Below are 14,284 nucleotides of genomic sequence, written 5' to 3'. Positions count from 1 at the left end.
CCGCCCGGAGCAAGCCCGAGCTGCGCGGCCGCCGCCGGGGGCGCGTCAGGCGGAAGGGGGCGCACGCCGCAGAGACCGCCCTGGGGGCCGAGGGCACCACGTGATGGGGGCGGCCGCCAAGCGCGAGTTCCACACGTGATGGGGGACTAACCGCCCCGGGGGCGGGGGAGGGTGCGGAGCGCGTGCGCAGTCAGCCGACCCTCCTCCCAGAAACAGACGCGGCCGGGAAATCCCGGAAAGGATTGAGCTTTTGTGACTCGGGCATCCTCAGCTGCCGGAGATAGTCCCGGCATTGCCTTTGTGGAAGGGTGCTGGCGTTGGGGAGAGGAGCGCTTGAGCACTGCCAGGACTGCAGGTTTCCTCCCGGGTGACTCAGGCTAGCGTCAGGAGCCAAGGCTTATGGGAAGTTACTTCCGTAGAGCCCTTGGAATTGCCCTTTCCCCAGGGTGCTCCGGGGACAGGGATTGGTCCTAGTGGGGCTTGCATCTTGCAGCTCAGCCCCTCCCCGTCATCCACCCGTACTAAGGGCCCGCCCCCGAGGGTGAAAACAAACAACTGCAAGTGACCCACTTAAAAACCGGGTGCGGGCGTACAGGCGGATGTAGGCTACGCCCTGTGCTTTGCCTTCCCGTGTTGTCACACTACCAGAGTGACGTTCGCGTCGCCTTGGGTCAATCAACTGTTTGGTGAAACTAGAACACCTTGTGATGACGTTGCTGAGACTCGAAAACAATTTTACTACTGGAACCTAATCTCCCTAAACACAAACACGCTGTTTGTTTTTTTCTCACGCCCAAACTTTTCATGCCTTGGTTACACATCAGCAAGCCTATATTAAATGCAAACGACTAATTTACCAAGCATTTATTAAGTGCGTACTGTGTAACAAGCCATGCGACAAGCAGTGGGATAAAAAAAAAAAGCACTTCCTGCCCTCAAGGAGCTTACAGTCTTAAGGGGAGACAGTGTGTACATAAATAGAAACCTGCTACATATATTGTTGGTAGAAGGTATGCCTAGCAGAGGGACCTGGGGAAGGAAGGGCCGACCTCAGAGGGTGATTGACTTGAGAGTGGATGAGAGTCGGCCAGCCAGGGAGACCATTCCCATTTCTCTCCTGAGACACTAAACCAGAGAGATCCTACAGAAAGCTCTCTGGAGCTCCAGGTCAAGGAACCCACGCCTTAGCCGACTTTCACGTACCGCCCACCCGTGGGGTAGGGCTGCCCAGAGTAGCGCGGGAGCTTATCCTCTTCATGCATCAGGAAATTTAGCAGTGGCGAGCTAACTCTTCCCCCCTCCCCCGCGAGATAGCTGAAGCCCTCAGAGCTCCTTTTCCTTGGCTCCGCCTCATTCCAGCAGGAAGGCCGAAGATTGGAGGAGAACAAGTTGAGGCCCCGCCCACCCCGGACGGAAGCGGAAGCGCGGGCCGCGAAAGCTGCGCGAGAGCCGGCACCGCCCCACTGTTGGTCCTGGAATCTGACCGGGCACTGAGGAGGGCACCCTGGTCCACTTTTCTCCTATCTCCCTCTTCCCCAGGTGGCAGCGGGATGGACCTGTCTGGGCTCCTGCTGGACGAAGAGGGCGCCTTCTCGCTTGCGGGCTTCCAGGAATTCACGGTGGGTCCGGCGGACTCCTCAGCCTGGGCCTTGGCCCAGGCCGCCCCTGGCCCAGCTCCTTGGCCGCTGCGCGCTTTGTCCCTGCGCTCAAATCCCCGATGAAGTTGCGCACTCCCGTGGCAAGCTGCTGCCGCCACCAGGGGCCTCACCAGGGCTGAGTTGGGTTTACGCGAGACCGAGGCATTGTAGGCCCACGGTAGAGAGGAGCGGGGATTATTAGCTGGGTTTCGGAACCCCTTCTTCTCGCAGTTGGGGGTATCAGAGGCAGCCTAGTGCCATTGGAAGAGAAAGCCCTGGAGCTGGACTTGAGTCCTACCTGCATGATCTTGGGCCAGCTCGCATCAGTTAATTCTTCTCAAAAGTACTAGGAGAGGGCTGGGCTGTGATTTGAATTTCTCTTTAACTCCAAACCTCTGAATTTTATCCCCTCTATACCAGAGCCCAGGAGGCCAGAGCAGATGGGGGCAAGATGGTCTGTCTCTAAGGGAGAGGCAACCTGGCAAGTAGAGAATGGATTTTGAGGATGAGCTGGGTTCGGATCCCGCTACAGATAACTTGCTAGCTGTGTAAGCTTGAGCAAGTCATTAACTCTAAATCTTATTTTCTTCATTTGTCATAATGTGGATGGGAATGCTTCCAAACCTAGGATTGTGAGATTCAAATGAAGTAATGTTTATAGACTTTGAGCACCTTAAAATACTATGAAAACATAATTTATCATTCGTGTTAAAAGAGTCAAGGGTACTTAATCTTTTGTTTCTAACCAGCATGATGTTTCTTTTCCCCCGTTTTGCCTGTTTCAGTTTCTTCCTGGACACCAAAAACTAAGTGAGCGAGTAAGGAAGAGACTTTACTATGGCTGGGACCCTGATTGTGGCCTAGAAGAACTATCTAGCCCTGTGGCAGGTCAGACAGTGTGTGTGAGCCAATGAGAGGCAAGGGGATAGAAGGAGATTAGTAAAAACACATTAACCCATGTCTATGACAATGTTTTGTCTGTGTGATACAAGTTTTGGATTTGTGTCTGTGTGGGTGATATATTCAGAGGGACCTGTAATGGAAATTAGATTGTCAGGAGTTGGATTTCAGTAAAATGATCCCCTTTCCCCCCCCCCCCCCCCATTTAGGAGGTGATTTTTCAGTGTTTTGATTGCTTTGTAGAAAAACTAGTTTTCCTCAGTATTCTTAATATCCTACTTACCTGTGTGTACATTTTCCTCTGAGAATGTAATCAGTATGGCAAATCCTAATGTTTAGGACATAGGAATTGATTAATTTTTAAAGTCAAACAGGTAAAAACCATTATCATTTGTTATGAAGTATATGTGAGACAGACCTTCTGTCAACACACAAGTTTCTGTATCATAAGGTTTAAAGTGTCAAAGTATGACTGACTTAAGAGAATGAAAGTGAAGGGGAGGGGTTGGGAGAGAAGAATGTTTTCTTACTCTGGACTTCATTCTCTCTAGACATTGCTGTGGAGTTGCTCCAGAAGGCAGCCCCAAGTCCTATTCGCCGGCTCCAGAAGAAATATGTATCTCATGTGTCCCGGTGAGCCCAGAATTAAGGGTACTTTGTGTTTGGTGGGGTCAGGGCTGACAGGAATAAGACAAGCTCATAAAGAGGACATTGGATAGGTCTTAAGTGAAGAATGGGAGGCTGGAATGGATGAAGTGTATAGAAGGAAAGAGGACTGTGGATATGGTTCTAGGCACTAATGCTTATTTCTTTTCCAACCCCCAGGGAAGCATGTATTTCTCCATGTGCCATGATGTTGGCCTTAGTCTATATTGAACGGCTCCGACACAGAAACCCTGACTATTTACAACATGTGTCATCTTCTGACCTATTCCTTATCTCTATGGTGAGAATCCCTCTTCTCTCCAGCCCCTTCCAGTACCATGCCTTTTTGGGGCCTTTATCTTGGGACTCCTTGCCTTTTTTTTTTTTCTTTTTTCTTTTTTTTTTTTTCATCTCTATAGATAAAGGTGTCTGATAGGGTACTTTAGTGATAGTATCTCTGTTGTCCTTGCAGATGGTGGCTAGCAAGTACCTGTATGATGAAGGGGAAGAGGAGGAGGTCTTCAATGATGAATGGGGGGCTGCAGGAGGTATGGCAGTGCCTACCCTTAATGCTCTGGAGAGAGGCTTCCTGAATGCCATGGTGAGAATCTTGTTTCTTTTCTTGGCTTATTTTTACTTATACCATGATAAATGGTGACATCTCAGACCCCAAACCTGACTACTTACAGTTTCTGCTACACAAGTAGTCTTATATTAGAAACTTAGATTCACTGCCTATTCTCTCTTTACCCTCCCCTCTTTATTTTTGACCTTCTCTCATGCTTTTACATTTTTCATATAAGAATTAGCTCTATCCTCATTCCTCTTAAATAATGGTCAAAGCCTTTGGTGACTACAAGCATTATATTCATTTAAGAAAGTTCTGTCCTACATCCTGTTTACTCTGTCTAGCTCTATACATCAGTCCTTTCTATTTTTAATCTGTAGGACTGGAGCCTCTACACTGACCCTCGGGAGATCTTTGAGGTGCTGAGTTGGCTGGAGGGCTGGTAAGTCCTGGAGCACTAGAGAGAGGAAGGACTGGTATGAGGAGAGGGAGGAAGTACATGGGATTAAAAGCCGGTTAGGAGGGGCAGCTGGGTAGCTCAGTGGATTGAGAGCGAGACCTAGAGATGGGAGGTCCTAGGTTCAAATCTAGCCTCAGACACTTCCCAGCTGTGTGTCCCTGGGCAAGTCACTTGACCCCCATTGCCCACCCTTACCACTCTTCCACCAAGGAGCCAATACACAGAAGTTAAGGGTAGGGTTAAAAAAAAAAAAAACAGTTAGGGGTGGCTGGTTGTACTCAGGAGGCACATGGGGCTTGGAGATAAAATGTCATGTTTCCCAGTGCCTTCTGGTTCTTATAACCTTTCTTATATTAAGTGTGAGAGAAGGAAGGGCTTTCATGGAAGATTCATTTTAATTATTCTTATTACTGAAAATATTGGACTTAGTTTTTTAAATTGTTTTTAAGTAGCTGTAGGGCCTATAGATTTGATAGACCCCATGAGAACCACTGTAAAATGTTGCCTTTGGCACAGTGGGAGATGTTGGTTGGGGCAGTAAATTTCATCTTGCTTGAACTTTTCATGACATATTTCATCTTCTACCAGCGTGGCTGAGCAGCAGGGTCGTCGCCGCGGCTGGTATACCTATACAGACTTATGTGTGCTGTTGGAGCAACGGACCTGGCAGTTGGCTTTGGGCTCCCTGTGTCAGCGTTTGGCCAAGGTGAATATGGTCATAGGAATGGAAGTTGAGTTGAAGACTAATGGAGGAGTGAAGGAGATTAAAGTAAGGGGTGGCTCTAGGGTGGAATTAAGTAATTTTGGAGTATGGTGAATACAATAAGAGCAAGGAGAACTATAGAATAATGTGGGAGGACTTTGGGGGTGAGGCAGAGATTGGGTTGGAGTGATATATTGGCTGAGGAGAGGATATAACACTTCATCTCTGAAAAAACAGGGGTAGGAGCAGAATATATAAGGGACAATATTTGGGCTTTGACATTTGTTTTTTTCTCCCCAACAGTTGGCCTGCCTGCTAGCCTTGGCTTATGTAAGCAGTGTGACTGTGGCTGTGGCCTCTGTGACCATCCTGCACCAGACTTTGGGGCTACATGGCACTCCCCCACCTGGACCCCCTGATCTTGGTTGTTTTGCCCCCAAATGCCCACTGGAACCTTGTTCTCTGTCTTCAGCTTCTGGCCCACAGTTCCTAACCCCATCTGCTAACACCTCCCAAAATCTAGTGGGGGAAATGGGACTGCATTCATTGTGGGGAAGCCTTTTGGCTACGCTGACTCCTTCTCCACTGCCTCCACCACTTTTACTGGGCACCCCAGCTCCTCAGCCCTGCCCCCTTTGTCGGCAGCTCCAGATAGACTCCCCAACACACCATGCCTGTCAGAATACCAACTATTCAACCACAACAAGGCCTCTTAATCCCTGGTATTCTCTACCTGGCCAAGCCCCACCCTGGTCCTGGAGCCCCGGTGCCCCAGTCCTTCCCCAGCCACAACAGTGCTCCTTGTTTGGTGCTATGGAGCTGGCCCGCCTCAAATCTTTTATCTTTCCAGGATAGATAGAGATTCTGGAAATATATTGAGGGGAATTAGGTTGCCATGGGGGACTTAACAGGACAAAGCTTTATCCATTGGGAAAGAAGAATTTAAAAATGTGTGATTTAGACTGTCTCTTCCTTTCTGGATCTTTGTTCACTTTTCTCTAAGGGGAAAGGTAAATGGGGTTGTTGTGGCAGCTGGGTGAAGAGTATGTTGTTTGTCTTTGTGGCCTTTGCCTATGACTCCATGGCTGATTGCCACAGAATTGGTTTCGTGATGTCACTTGGGAAGGCTTCATCCTGGTGACCTGTGTGATGTCACATATAGAAGGCCAAGGGGGAGGACTCTCCCACCTTGGGCTTTGCTAGAGTTGATAATGATTTTTTGCTCTTGTTTCTTAAGATGAGGGGGGAAGTGTGAGAATAGGGGAAAAAATTGAAGCTGGTCTACATGAAGTCCCTAGGACTTGAGTGCTAAGGGATGATAGGACCAGGGAGATGGGAGGCTGCTCTGGAATGACAACAGGAAAGGACACTCAGAAAGAGCCTGCCCTTTAGAATAAAAATATAGGGGGTTCTTAGCCTTTGCCCTCTTCTCCAGCCATCATTCTTCCGTGCCCCCTGCCTATATACTTCACCCTTTGTTGGTACCTCTCCCCCTTGTCTTTCCTCAGGTCTCCAACCCCTTGGTTTGTACTTGGTTGGTTTTTTCCCATGCTTTTATAGAAGAATTCGAGGTTTCAATAAACAGTTTTAAGTTGCATGGCCTGGACTCTGTTTCCTGCACCAGCCCCTGACCACATCCAAGGCTTTTAGAACTTGTAACATGTCTCAGACCCTTCATTCTTCAAATCCTTTTCTCTTTTCCTCTTTCCTGAAGCTCCAACCATTTTCATAGATTTTGGTCTCAGCTTCAAGATTACTCCATGCTCCTTTGTCCCAGTGATCCTTGTTCTTTTATTCACTATTCCCAGCCCACCATCTCTGTCTTCTCTTATGCAGTGAGACCTGGAATGTCCTTTGACTGTCGTCTAGTTTCAGGTTTGTCACTCATTCTAAGTGTTCTAAGAGCTTGACCTAGATATGTTTTTCAATATTAGCTCTGAGTAGTAGTTGGAGATTTGTTTTAACCTAGTATGATCCCAAGGTTGAAGCCTACAAGGGAGCATAATTAATGGCTAATTTAGGAAAGCTGGACCAAGTGGATGCCTTTGGCCTCTGATTTTGTGTGTGTGTGTGTGGTGTATCATCTACATTTTCCTGCTTCCTCAAAGGGTTTTCAGGGAGGAGAATGCCAAGACATTAGGATTGGGGGTAGGAAGGGATTTGGGGACTCAGCAGAACAAGGCCTCCCAGTTAATAGGTGATGGAGTTTGCCACAGAGCTGGGCAAAGGTGAATGCGTTCCACTGTCCTGCTGCACATCTCTCAACTCCGTTTTGCTTCACTGCCACTCTGGTCCCTCTCTAAACTAGGCAGTTGACACCACTGAATTCTAAACTCTTACACTGGACGAAGGGCAGCAAGGATAGGCCTGGAGCAGTGGCAGCATGAACAAACAGATTCACCAGCCTGACCCGATCCCCTGTTTGGATTCCCAGGCCTCTGTGCCTCCACGGCCGGCTCCCCAAAGCCCCTCACCCCAGTCCTTGGATTTCCTCTCTGCTGCTCCTTCCTGGGGCCTCAGCTGGCTCTTGGCTGTACAGGTAGAAGGAAGGATAGTCAGAGATCTGTATGTCTAAAGAGTTGTCTGGGAGGTGGAGAACAATTTCTTGGAGGGAACAGTATTTGAGAGCTCTTCTCCCCTTCCCCCCTTCTGCAGCACATTCTGGTCCTGGCCTCTTTGCTCTGTGTCTCCCACCTGCTACTGCTTCGTGGTCTTCCCCCAGGAGGACTTTCCTATGCCCCTGCCCAGCTTTTAGCATCCAGTCTCTTCTCATGTGGTCTGTCTACTGCCATGCAAACCTGGATGGGCAGCAGGTGAGGGGGCACCGGAGGAGAAATTGAAATTGAAGAGATCTGATTGAATGGGTGTAGTGCCTTTAGGGAGGGAGCCCCCTTCCCCCTCTTCAGGTCCTTCTCCCTGCCCAGGTAAGTCTTTCAAGCAAGCATGCTCTCTCCTTTTCTGCCTGCTGTACCTATAGGCTGCCTCTGGTCCAGGCCCCATCCTTTGAGTTTCTCATTCCTGCTCTGGTATTGATCAGCCAAAAACCATCCCACACTACCTGGGCACCTGGAAACAGTGAGCACTGGGCAAGGGCATGGGGAGGTGTTACTCAGGAACTGCAAAAGTGGGAAAATTACATATTCATGTTTGTCATGGGGGCATTGGGTTGAGGTTATAGAGGATGGACAATCTGGCTCAGGTGCTATTAGTTGGTACTTTCAGGCAGCAATAGTTGGTTTTCATCTATTCAAATTTCCAAGTCCTTATGTTCTTCTCCCCCTTCCCCACCACTATACCCAGATTCCGGAGCACCAGGGCCATGTGTGGGAACAGGTTGCTTTACCTTGGGAAGCTGGGATGAATCTCTGAGAGAGGTGGGTGTTTCTCCCTTAGATGGGTAGGAGGGGTGAAAGTGGCATATGTGAGGTCAGCAGAGGGACAGAGATGGGCTCTTGTTCTTTTTATTAAGGTTCCTGGCACTGAAATTGTCTTTGGAGGAAAGGGCTACGGGAGGGAAGTACTAAGGTCTTTGGGACCTACCCCTGGAGCTACCTCCCCAAGATTCAAAGTGCAGCTTTTGTCTTCTCTCTCTCCAACCTTATTTCTTTCTACCCCTATTCAGGTGTCAGGTGCTGTGCTGATGTCTGGGCTGCTTCAGGGGACACTAGGGTTGTTGGGTGGGCCTGGCCGATTGTTCCTCCACTGTGGGCCCTTGGTCCTTGCTCCTAGCCTGGCTGTGGTAGGCCTTTCTGCTCACAAGGAAGTTGCCCTGTTCTGTTCTGCAAACTGGGGCCTGGCATTGCTGTACGTGAGTCTCTGCAGAAGTGTGGACAAACCTGAGCTGCCTTGCTTCAGTAGAGATCTGGAGGAGGGCAACACAAGGAATTTTGAGTCCAAAACTTTTTGCTCAAGCTTTCCATTTTAACCCCCACAATTGATGGCATTCATTGTATCACTGTATCATTACTTCTTTCCCCTATACCCCACCCATTCCACTTCAAGATTTCTCAGATTCTCTATAGGTCCCCCGTGATAGTATCCTCTCTCACTTTCCCTACCCTGCCCCCAAACCCCCACCATAGTGCCCAGTTCTCATAGTATACAACCTCAAATTACCCTTCTTCCCATGCCATGCCATGTGCTTTACTGTCATGTCTTCCATGATGCTAAAGAATCTCTCTGCTTTTAGGCCTATCCTACTTATGGTTGTATGTTCTCAGCATCTGGGATCCTGCCTGCTACCCTTATGCCCACTTCGAACTCCTGTCCCCCCAACTCATACCCTCGTCCCTGTCTTCCGCCTCTTCTCGGTATGTAGAGGCCAGCAATGATTGTAATGCTTTCCAGGAATGTCTTCTGCCATCCTATGCCAGCTTCACCTAGCTGGGGTTGGGGATTCCATCCCGTCTCAGTCTTGTCTCATACAGGTACTGCTTCCTGTGGTCTGTGTTTGGATCCTCTCTGCTTTACTGGGCCTTAGTTTCACTCCGAAGGAGCTGTCTGCCCCTAACATCCCCCCATGGCTGTGGCTGCCTCACCCAGGTAAGAGCCCCCAGGCCACATTTTTCTCCTTTGGTCTAGTTCCTATCCAGGCACATAAATGTTTTCAGAATCAGAATAATTAGCATTTATTAAGTATCAGACACTGTGCTAAGGGCTGGGGATAGAAAGAATGATGCAAGACAGGCCTTACTTTAGGAGCTCACCCTCTAAGGAAGGGGGTTAGCCAACTAGGGGGCATGATAAAGGCCTGTTTGGGATGGGAATTGATCTGAGGAGGTATGAGTTTCCAAGCTGATTTCATCTTGCAGAATGATGAATTTCTAGAGATGATGAAGTTCAGAAAAGTGGTAGTTATTCTTCTCTGAAGTCATTGTTTAATAGATTCCATTTCTGGCTTATGGCCTGAGTCTCCTCCAGGCTTATGGTGTCACTGTTTAAGACTGTACTGGTGGGAGAAATGATTTTATCATATGAGGAGAAAAGAAGAGTTCTGGAAACTGGAGTCCTTGCTTATTTTGGAACAAGTAGATTTCCAAGCCTGTAGGCAGGGAGCAATTGGGAGCAATTGGGGGCATTTGACATTTGTTATCTGTTAACATCTGAGATGCCAAATGACTCCCAACTCTTTCCAGGTGGATGGGGTTGGCCCAAGTTGACCCTCCGAGGCCTGGCTGCAGGCGCTACCATGGCTCTAGCATCTTCTACCAGCTCCTTGTGCTGTTATGCATTGTGTGGTCGGCTGCTGCAGTTGACTCCTCCTCCCTCCTATGCCTGCAGTCGAGGCATGGGCTTTGAGGGTCTTGGCAGCCTGCTGGCTGGACTGTTGGGGAGCCCTTTGGGGACTGCCTCTAGCTTCCCCAATGTGGCCACCACCAGCCTCACCCAGGTATCAATGTTGGAGCTGGAAGATGAAGGGAAGGCCTGAGGAGGGTAGGGGATATAGGGTAGTGGATTTAATAGTCTTGCATGTGCAACCTACGCTCTATCCTCATGCTTAGGCTGGGTCTCAGAGAGTGGCAAGGCTTGCCAGCCTCTTGTGTATAGGATTGGGTCTCTCTCCACGACTGACACAGGCCCTCACCACCATTCCACTGTCAGTACATGGTGAGTACAAGCCCTTGCTATGAATTTCCTTGCTTACTTGGCCCCTTTTAAAACTTTTTCTATTTCTCCTCAAAGGTTCCTAGTTGAATCAGGGACATAGGAATGGGATTTAATTTTTATCATTCTACTTTTTCTGGGATTTTCCCTTGGTATAGGGACTCAAGCAAGCTTTCCCTGCAGGTGGCACACAGCTTGTCAGGATACATAACTTTACTGTGTACTACCTTCCAACATCTTTGGCCAAGTCCATTGCTTCCCCCCCATCCACCCCCCACCTCCCAGTTCTCTTGCTGTTGGGCCTCTCTGAAGTATTTCTTTTTTTTTTTTTTTAAACCCTTAACTTCTGTGTATTGGCTCCTTGGTAGAAGAGTGGTAAGGGTGGGCAATGGGGGTCAAGTGACTTGCCCAGGGTCACACAGCTGGGAAGTGTCTGAGGCTAGATTTGAACCTAGGACCTCCTGTTTCTAGGCCTGACTCTCAATCCACTGAGCTACCCGGCTGCCCCTTCTGAAGTATTTCTTACTGAAATCTTGCTTAATACTTAATACCATCTTGCTTAATACTCTTTTCCTTTGGCTTCTATGACACTGCACTCATAGTTCTCCTACTACCTATTCTGACTGTTCCTCATTTATCTCTTGTTGACTTTTCTTTCTCTTTTCATCTCTTACACATGGTTGCTCTCCAGTGATTTGTTCTTGGTCCTTCCTTCTTTGTACTCTTCTCTTTGGTGATCTCAGTTTCATAGCTTTAATTATTACTTTTCTGTGGTTGACTTCTAAGTCTTTCATCTCCAGTCTTGACCTCTAGCCCATATTTACAACAGTATCTAACAACCAGCATTTATTACAACTCTAGTATGTACTGGGCACTTTGCTAGACCTTGGGGATATGATGAAAACAAAAACATCTTTGTCCTCAGAGCACTTATATTCTATCAAAGGAGACAATATATGCACATTTAAAAATATATACAAATTATAAATAAAATGAAAGATAGCTTTTTTTTTTTTTTGTAGGGGAGGCATTAGCAGCTAGGAAAGGCCTTTGGAATAGGTGGCCCTTGAACTGGGTTTTAGAGGAAAGGAGGAATTCTAAGACTTGGAGGTGATGAGGGAACCCAAAGGCATGGAGATGGAATTTTGTGAGGCACATTAAGAAAACCTCCATAATTCAAACATAGCATATCTCAAATTGAACTCATCATTTTCTCTCAAAACTTAGACTTCCCTTTAATGCTGCCTGTATTTCACTATTCTCTGCGGCTCAAAAATGGCTCAAAACTTAAGAGTCATCTTTGACTCTCCTTCAATTGATTTTACTTCTTTCATACCCTCTCCCATCTGTCCTCTCATTCCCATTGAAACCATCCTGTTTCAGGCCCTCATTACCTCTTGGGGAAGTGATTGTAAAAATTCACTAACTGGTTTTTCTGTCTTTGTTCCCCTCTCCGTACTCCCAATCATTCTGGTCATAGTGATACTTTGGCCTTCAAATATCTCTTTGCCTAGCATTCAAGACTAGCCCTTTACAATCTGGTTTCAGCTTTTCCTCCCTAGCTTCCTTCCCATTTGTGCCACTCTGCTTTAGATACTCATTTTCCAGATAGAAAGACTTAGGAAATCTCATGCCTCTATAGTGATAGACCGAAGTCAGAATCTCATTCCTGGCGCTGCCATATAATTGTGTGATCCCCCAGGCAAAGCATTTTATTGTTCAGAAATGTTTAGTTTTAGTTAAATTTTCTCCTTAGGTTTTTTTTTTTTTACTGCCTACCTCATAGGCTTGTTGTGAGAGAAAGGGCTTTGTGAACCTGAATTGCTAGCTAAATGTATTTGATGCTGATAATATTTTTCTCAAAGAATTGTCCCCTATTCCTGGAACTGAACTTTCCCTCATCTCCATCTGTTGAGATTATTCTCCTCATTAAGGGCTGACAACCTCAAATCTCAGGTGATCAATTTCTCCTTGAAGCCTTCCTTGACAACCAAGCTGGAAATGAAGTTTCTCCCAGCTTTCTCATCACACTTTGTTTAGACCATTCTTTTCCAGGTTTTACATTTTGTATTTTATTATGGTTATTTGTATATGTTTTTATACCCCAGTGTTAGATTGTAACCTCCTTGAGGAAAGAATGTATTTTAATTTCATCTTTGTTTCCCTAGTCCTTGGTTCAGTGTTGGAATGAATTCCCCATCTAGGTGCTGTGCTGGGGGTGAATCAGGCAGTCATTTTATCTATGGGTTTTTCCTACTTCTACTCTACGGATATTGACTCAGGACGCAATGTCTTCATTGTTGGTTTTGCTATCTTCATGGCACTGCTGCTACCCCGATGGCTTCAGGATGCTCCCATTCTCAACACAGGTGGGGATGCTAGGAAGGGGAAGAGAAGGAGCTGTCAAGTAGAGATGGCTGGAGGGCTCCTAAGTGTATCCAGCCTAGAAGATGTCTCTTCTAGGCTTTAGTCCACTCTTTCTTAGTCTTTTCAAGTCTTTCATAGGAGAGGAACTTGGGGGCATTTGGAGCCAAGAGAATCCAGTGACCTGGAGTTTGTTTGCATTTTGGGGTCCTGGGAGCCCAGAAGCAGAAAGTGTTGAGGAAAGATCCAAGTGTTGGATAGTAGGAGGTAATGGGATTGGTGAATGGAAGAATAGGAAGGGGAGGATGCTTGCAAGCTCCAGAAAGTTGGACTGTTTTGTAATAACTGATTTTTGGCAAATTGCTTCAATTCAGTTCCCTCATCTGTAAAGTGAGGGGACTAGGCTAGATAACAGCACTTTATTTATTTATATACAACACTTTACCTTTTACAAAACACTTGCTTCCTAGTCATCTTATGAAGGGAGGTGGTGTGCATATTATTCCCCACTTGATAGATGAAAAAGCAGGTGCAGAGGTACTCAAGGTTATACAAAGAGTAGAATGGAACCAGCCCTTAAACCTTGGATTCAAGGAAGCCCTTTGTCTTATTTGCCATGTAATCATGCACTTCCCTGAGAGGTGGACTCCAAGGTCCCTCCTGCCTCTGACAGTTGGTGAATCCAAGTCTCAGAGCAGGAGGGGCACTACGGAGTTAACATTTGTTACTCTCCACCCCATTCCATAGGTTTAAGTCCTGTGGATGTGCTGCTTTGCTCTTTTTTGGCGGAGCCTGTGCTCCTGGCGGGCCTCTTGAGCTTCCTCCTGGAGAACACTATCCCGGGTGAGCTGAATGCTGGGGACTGTGGGACAGTGGAGATGGGAGGGTTTTCTTGTGGAAAGAAGTGACTGACTGACTGACCCTTTTTCCTTGAATGGCTTTTCAGGAACTCGATTAGAGCGAGGTCTACCGTCTCGGAAAGAGGCTCAGACCTCTCCGAAGCCCGGAAAGGATGCTTTGGAATATGAACTGCCTGCTCCTTTACAAAAGCTATTCTCCTTTCTTCCCCAAAGCCTACGATGCCTCTGTCCCCTACCCGAAGACACAGGGGATGAGGAGCAAGGGCGTTTGGAGCCAAGAGAGACCACAGACTTGTTGCCCAGCCCCGGGATCTAAGCCTCAGTCTTATTATGACTGATTGAGGCTGATTGAGGACCCCTCCTCACCTGGCCCTTTTAATACCTCTGTAGGAAGGGGGAACCATTCCCAGCCCTCTCACTCCCCTTTAGCTTCTCTTTGCAGTATCTCCCAAACTTCCCAGGAGCGAACTAGAACGTGTTGGGGGAAGGGAGTTTCTTTGTCCCCTCCACTACGTATAAATTTCACCTAAAGCTCGAGAGCTG

The 14,284-nt window shown here is 47.5% G+C and overlaps 2 protein-coding genes across 2 annotated transcripts; both read left to right on the top strand.

The window, feature by feature from the left end:
- Window positions 1-1,490: 1,490 nt before the first annotated feature.
- On the top strand, window positions 1,491-6,510 carry CNPPD1 (cyclin Pas1/PHO80 domain containing 1). The gene is made up of 8 exons (XM_044670757.1): window positions 1,491-1,619; window positions 2,423-2,525; window positions 3,089-3,170; window positions 3,363-3,483; window positions 3,655-3,783; window positions 4,131-4,192; window positions 4,799-4,916; window positions 5,217-6,510. Exons 1-8 carry the CDS (start codon window positions 1,551-1,553, stop codon window positions 5,766-5,768), a joined length of 1,236 nt encoding a protein of 411 aa, XP_044526692.1. The 5' UTR covers window positions 1,491-1,550; the 3' UTR covers window positions 5,769-6,510.
- Window positions 6,511-6,602: 92 nt separating this feature from the next.
- On the top strand, window positions 6,603-14,278 carry SLC23A3 (solute carrier family 23 member 3). The gene is made up of 12 exons (XM_044670756.1): window positions 6,603-6,788; window positions 7,222-7,452; window positions 7,569-7,726; window positions 7,891-7,988; window positions 8,214-8,287; window positions 8,536-8,542; window positions 9,103-9,223; window positions 9,341-9,455; window positions 10,415-10,520; window positions 12,722-12,886; window positions 13,629-13,724; window positions 13,828-14,278. The coding sequence occupies exons 2-12, from the start codon at window positions 7,297-7,299 to the stop codon at window positions 14,055-14,057; spliced, it is 1,326 nt and encodes a 441-aa protein (XP_044526691.1). The 5' UTR covers window positions 6,603-6,788; window positions 7,222-7,296; the 3' UTR covers window positions 14,058-14,278.
- Window positions 14,279-14,284: the final 6 nt, after the last annotated feature.

Source organism: Gracilinanus agilis, chromosome 3 (assembly GCF_016433145.1).
Source record: "Gracilinanus agilis isolate LMUSP501 chromosome 3, AgileGrace, whole genome shotgun sequence".
Lineage (NCBI taxonomy): Eukaryota > Metazoa > Chordata > Mammalia > Didelphimorphia > Didelphidae > Gracilinanus > Gracilinanus agilis.
The sequence above is the reverse complement of the archived record's forward strand: the minus strand, read 5'-3'. Positions and strand labels throughout refer to the sequence as shown.